The sequence below is a fragment of the Cibotium barometz genome, chromosome 61, assembly GCF_041138505.1.
Source record: "Cibotium barometz isolate CiBa-2024 chromosome 61, ASM4113850v1, whole genome shotgun sequence".
NCBI classification, from domain to species: Eukaryota; Viridiplantae; Streptophyta; class Polypodiopsida; order Cyatheales; family Cibotiaceae; genus Cibotium; species Cibotium barometz.
Window position 1 is genome coordinate 4,462,795 of NC_141106.1, and position 6,000 is coordinate 4,468,794.

The 6,000-nt window shown below is 45.7% G+C and overlaps 1 protein-coding gene across 7 annotated transcripts in view; it reads right to left on the reverse strand.

Moving 5' to 3' along the window:
* Positions 1 to 4,780, reverse strand: part of LOC147604485 (3'-5' exonuclease domain-containing protein) — a 60,320-nt gene extending 55,540 nt beyond the window's left edge. For 4 of the 7 annotated variants that reach the window (XR_015265283.1, XM_086794503.1, XM_086794502.1 and 1 more), the window contains exons 1-4: positions 3,789 to 4,780; positions 3,584 to 3,706; positions 3,194 to 3,356; positions 2,629 to 3,077 (exon numbers count right to left, since the gene is read on the reverse strand). Coding sequence is in view for 5 of the 7 variants with exons in the window: in XM_086794503.1 (XP_086650629.1) it covers positions 2,629 to 3,077; positions 3,194 to 3,356; positions 3,584 to 3,706; positions 3,789 to 4,736 (1,683 nt within the window). In the remaining 2 variants the exon portion in view is untranslated. The remainder of the gene's footprint in view (positions 1 to 2,628; positions 3,078 to 3,193; positions 3,357 to 3,583; positions 3,707 to 3,788) is intronic. The other 3 variants (XR_015265284.1, XM_086794505.1, XM_086794504.1) reach the window with 3 other exon arrangements.
* Between the last annotated feature and the right edge of the window lie 1,220 nt (positions 4,781 to 6,000).

A 6,000-nucleotide genomic window follows, 5' to 3' on the forward strand; every position in this document is an offset into this window, starting at 1 on the left:
CTCGAATGATGTCAGTTGTTCTGTATGTTTGGTCTGCCACCAGATATCAGACAGCTATGTAAATGTAGGTATGCAACAGATTTGGACACAGGGAAGGCTATGGGCCACCCAAAAATGGGGCCAAGCAGCTCCAGGACTTGCCCACCAGCCCAAGGAAGGGCTGGGCAGGTTGTCGGCCAGCCCAAGGAGGCCCAAGGAGGGGCTGGGCAGGCTGTCGGCCAGCCCAAGAGGGCTTGGCCAAGCAGCCGACTGGCTCTTGGGCCAGCCCAGCCAGTTGGCTAGCCATAGGGCAGCCTAGGCCTGCAGCAGGCGGCCAGTGCCCAGGCGCTGCCCAGCACTGGACAGCAGCCCACAGGGGCAGCCAAGACAGTCCAGTGTGAAAGCAAGGCATTTTCAGCATTTTATATTATTAAATCCAGTCGTGGAGGTACAGTAAACCAGCCGACTGCTCCTGATGAGAAGTATAAATAGTGGAGGCCATAATCCCAAGGATTCATCTCATTTTTCACCAAGTGCTCAAGCAATCCAAGGAGCCAAGACAGCCAAGGGCTTGCTAACGCAAAGGGGTGAAGGATTCAGGTCAAGGGCAGGGTATTCCCAGCCAAGAAAAGGTCCAAGATTGCTGTATTTTCTTTCAGTTTTTCACATCATTCTAATAAAGCAAATACACCATCCGTGGTGGGGGCCCTACCTAGGATAATTGGGACCCAATACTGTGTCCTCTCCATCTCTCTCTCTCTCTCTCTCTATTTTTTGCACTTCTCCTTTCAAGTGTTGTGCGTTAATTTCCGTCGCGAAAAGAGTGCTTAAGCATATTACATTTTGATGCCTCTGACAAGGGCAAAGGCAAAGACAAAGGCAAAGGCAAAGGCGAAAAAGGAAACTCCAACAACAACAAAAACAAAGGCAAAGGCAAGGGTAAACAGGATTCAAAAGAGTCCAAGGACAAAAGCAATAAATATGATTACTGTGGCAGGACAGGTCAAACTGAGGCTCGCTGCTTTGCTCGTCGCGATAGCTCTCGAGCAGCCAAAGCCAAGTATAAGGCCCAGGATGCTTCCAAAGCATCTGACAAGGACAACACCAAAGACGAGGGCAAGGACAAAGTTTTAGAGGGATCTGCCAAAGTTGCATACACGGCAATCGGATTCATCCACTTCTTCACACGATTCACTCCTCGTGATCACAAAGATGACTTCTCCAGAAGAGGTCAGTGACACACTTAAAGCAGTGAAATGGGTTGGTGATGGTGGTGCTTTTGTCCACATGACTAATCAAGCCCATATCTTGGAGGTCTACCAAGACTTTCTCTTCTTGAGTTCCCATAGGCAACAACTCCTCGCTACCTATCACCGGTGTTGGTAATGTTTCTTTGGGTTCCTCTGCCACCTTACATGATGTTTTATATGTACCACAAATTTCCAAAAAACTGTTTTCAGTGTACAAAGCTTCTCAAAAGGGACTTGGAGTGTACTTTGATGATGAGATCATTGAAGTGATCAACAAGAAGACTCTCGGTTGTTGCCAATGGAGTCCATGATGGGGGTCTCTACATGATCACCAACTTTACTTCCCAGCTCTCTCGCACAAACTCCCATATTCATCAACTTTCTCCCCCTTAAATGGCTTTGGTTTCTAAGGCAGATACTTCTCTGTGGCACTCACGCTTCGGTCATGTACCCATTGCTGCCTTACAGAAGTTCCATTCTCAGCAAGTTGTCAGCAGACTACCTCAGCTCAGGTCTCTTTCAAATATTTGTTCATCCTACATGATGGGGCAAGCATCACCGAAATGCATTTCCAAAGGAGGCCACTCATCGAGCAACCCGAAGACTGGAGCTTCTACATGCAGATCTTGCTAGGCCCATGGAGGTTGAGTCTCTTGGAGGGGCTTAATATTTTCTTCTTCTTGTGGATGATTTCACTCGTAAAGACTGGGTATCTTTTCTGGCTCGCAAGTCAGATGCTTTTGCCAGTTTCAAGACTTGGATCGCGATGGTGGAAAATCAATCTAGGGGTACAGTTTCATTTCACCGGACTGATAATGGTGGCGAGTTTGTACACTCCACGAGTGGTATGGACAAGACAAAGGGACTACAAAACTATTGTATGGCCATGGTACAGCCCCTTTACATCTGTCTGGTACCTTGTGCTGCCCAATCTGCTGAACCTATACATTGTATGGCCCTTCTACACCTACCCAAGCACTTCCACTCACTCCCCGATCTGATGTAGGGGCTGTACAGTCGTTCACCGGCTGCCTGGGAACTGTCTTGAGCTCGCCAACCTGCTCGTGTTGGCCGGGGCACTCTAGGTCTTACTCATTGGAGATTTCCAATTCAAGGGTACCTGTAAGCTGTGCCATGGCATTTGGGTAGCTTTGGCGAAGGTCTTGGCCCTTGCTCAACCACTAACAGGAAGGAAAGCTGCAAATATAACTCTGTCAATTTGGACAATCGTCTTCAATTGTATTAATTTCATTCCATTGTATTTGCTAATTCAATAATCGTGGATCACCCACAAGCTTGTAAATCGCAAAAACTTTTGGTAATACAAATTATCAGGCTGCTTAGAAATCCACACTCCCGGTTGCAAGTTTGTTAAGACGAAGTAGAACACAACCCTTACCATAATGTCACACAAGAATTTAGGACATCCATCACCACCACACAGGGGGTCCCAAGGTGGTGGTCCAGACCAGCTGTGAGCTTCCAGTTTATCTTTATTACTCCCTCGATGAGTCTTTGGTTTTCTTCTGACAAGTTTGTTGCTGCCTTCTGCGTTCACCAGTAACCTTTCACCAAACTTCCTTGCCATCAGCATATGAGCAGCAACAGATGAAGAGGTATCAGCTGTATGCAAGCCAGATGGCAATAACATTCCCCCAGAAACTGCAGATCTGACCATAGCTGATGCAATTCCATGGCGTGCATGCAGGACATTGCCATTGACATGACTACTCAATAAGTCCACTGGATCACTTGAAAGCAACTCTGAAATGCCATCCTTTCTACTTGTTGTTGTGCAATCAAAAGAGAGTTCACGACCTGAAATAACAGCCGTATCCAGCTGCATTCCTTTACATTCACAACAAGAAAAGTGCTTATGTTGCTACCTATAGAAAGTTTTTCTCTAAGCCTTGTGATGAGAGAGTTAATTGTCGAGCAACAATGCATGGAGAGTTTAAGAGAACCTGAACCATGAGTTGGTAAAACCATTTGATAAGTTTCCCAACCTCTGGATGCTTCCATTTCAAGGACATCATACGCAACAAGAAGGCAGTGTGCATCGGCCGCAGCATACACCTGCTGTTCCGCAGTTAATGGCCTCTGCTCCCAATTGCTGCACTGTAGATCCTGCAATTACACCACGATGATGACAATGATGATTGTACAATTGTCCTCCAGGGACCAAAATATATGGTCTATGGGGCCTGTTCATCAGAGAGAAAAGCATGTAATATGTGTAATACATATGGAAAGTGCGTCTTGGTGCGCATGGGTTTTGCATGTGTGAGGGTGCACGCCTGTGGTTTTGTGGGTTAGAGGTGAACAAGTAGAATCCTGTTTACCTTTCACTTTACCTTGCACAAAGTATACCCCACCACTTGCTCACAGATAGTTGCCAAACTTAGGCTCTCCAAGGGCATGACATCCCATCCATGAATTTCGTGATACAGTTTGCCAATATCTACATATGGGTCCACCTAATCAACATCCAAACACCATTTTAATCTATAAATTTCATATGATTTGTTTGAATTAATACATAAGATTTTTAAAAAATACCTTGTCAAAGCAAGAATGAGCATCTGGTCCAGGAAATGACTTTGCAAGGTTGAACAAATCCTGCTTGAATCTGAAGCCCAGCTTCAACACAGTGGGGGAGACCAGCATTCTCTTCATAGCTTCCCAAAATGACCTTGCCGGAAGCAACATCATGTCCAGCAAAAAAATCACCTCCTGCTTCTCTTTCAACCTGGACAAGCTGAGCTCCATGGATTCCTGGCCTCTATTTAGGATTAGGGTTAGGTCCTGTGATTGATCAGTTGTATTCTCTGCAGATTTCTGATTGTGATCCATGCCTAGAGTTAGCGCTTCATCTTTTGATTTTTCTGCAGATTCCTCATTCTGCTCCACCAATCCTAGGGTTGCAACTTCTGTTTCATCATCTGCAGGTCTCTCGTTCCGATGCTGGGCTAGGGTTAGGGTTTTTGTCTCATCAGATGGATTTTCTGCAGATTTATCGTTTTGATGCAGGGTTAGGATTTCTGCTTCATCAGGTGGATTTTCTGCATTGTCGTTCAGATGCAGGTCTAGGTCAAAGGTTTGCGAGATATTCGTCGGATTCTCTGCAGGTTTTCTGTTTTGATCCATGTCTGGGGCTATGGGTAGGGTTAGCAATTCACCTACAGGTTGTTCATTCGGATCCGTGTCTAGGATTACGGTTTCTGGTTCATCAAATGACTTTTCCTCAGCAGGTTCTAATCTCGCTAAAGTGTTGTCATCGACATAAGCACTCTCTTCTGCATCTTCATCGCTGCGGAGCCTGCAGGCCAGCTGCATTATGGAGACGCGAGGGCATGTCTTTCTGGTGCTGGTGCGGAGGGGCTTCCATTCTGCGTCCATAGCGACTATGTAGGCGCTATCCAAAGCAGATAAGAACAGCGAGAACCCTTCTGAGTAGATGGAATCCACAAAGTGGATGGAGTCGTTCGGAAGGGGCCAAGCATCCATGGCTCTGTCAGAGAACGCTCGCCTGAAGGGAAAAATAAAAAGTAAGCTCAATTTTTATATCCCTTCACCATGATCATAACATAACTATCTTACTCCCAATCACTCTTAGGCCCATTACACATGGCCATACCCTGCCTACCCGTAGGTATCCATACCCTGCCTGTTGCACAGAAGTAATTCTATAATTAGAGAGAGGCTTTCACGTTATTTAAAAGATACACAGTGCTTCTACAAAAGTGTTTTATTGAAGATGCAACCAAGCGTGCACAACAACAAACGGCATTATACCACACAATCATCTGCGCTGTAAGACGCAACCAAGCATGCACAACAATGAACGGCATTATACCACACAATCGTCTGCGCTGTAAGACGCAACCAAGCATGCACAACAATGAACGGCATTATACCACACAATCGTCCGTGACTGTTTGAGACACAATCATCGTGGCTGTTTGAGAGTGGGCTCACTTAACAACTCACTAGGGAATTAGAAAAAAACTCCACGCTGAGGTAGCAGGTCGAGGAAGAACTAAATAGAGGCTACAAAAAACCAACGAGGACATGCTAAGGAAGCTGAGCGATGCACAAGTAGACTTCGAAGCTACCTTCTACTTGTCAGTCTTTACAAGTTTCACAGGCTTAACTGCCACAATGAGCTTGGTAACTTCTACGAGCTTCTTTATTGATGTTGTAGTGTCATGGGAGTGAGATTTTTGAAATATTTTACTATCCAATTTTTGTAAAAAGAAAGCTTGTAGAGCAAGCTTGGGCTAAAAATAGTCATGTAATCTATTTTTTTATGGAATAAAATACTATAAAAATACTCAAGTGGGGATGCTTTTGGCACACGCTTGGGGGGTAGTTGGGACCCAATCTGTTGTTTCTCTCGCGTCTATATTTTTCTGTTGGCACGCATCTCGTGAGGTCCCGTATACTTTCTCGTTTCAGTGGTATCAGAGCCCAGAGTACGCTTTCTCGAGGTCCCGTGTGTACTTTCTCGTTTTCTATTGGCACGCTTCTCGAGGTCCCATGTACTTTCTCATTTTTTGTTGGCATGCTTCTCGAGGTCCCATGTACTTTCTCGTTTCAGTGGTATTAGAGCCCAGAGTATGCTCCGTCAGAAAGGTGTGTGTTTGGGGCACTCAAACGACCCAGGACCTAGTTAGTCCTTTGTGTGAAGGTGAAGAACAGCGGCACGAAACCCAAGTAACCATCGTAGATGGTAACGTGTCAGAGCATCAGCGAGAGGACGGCCCGCAAA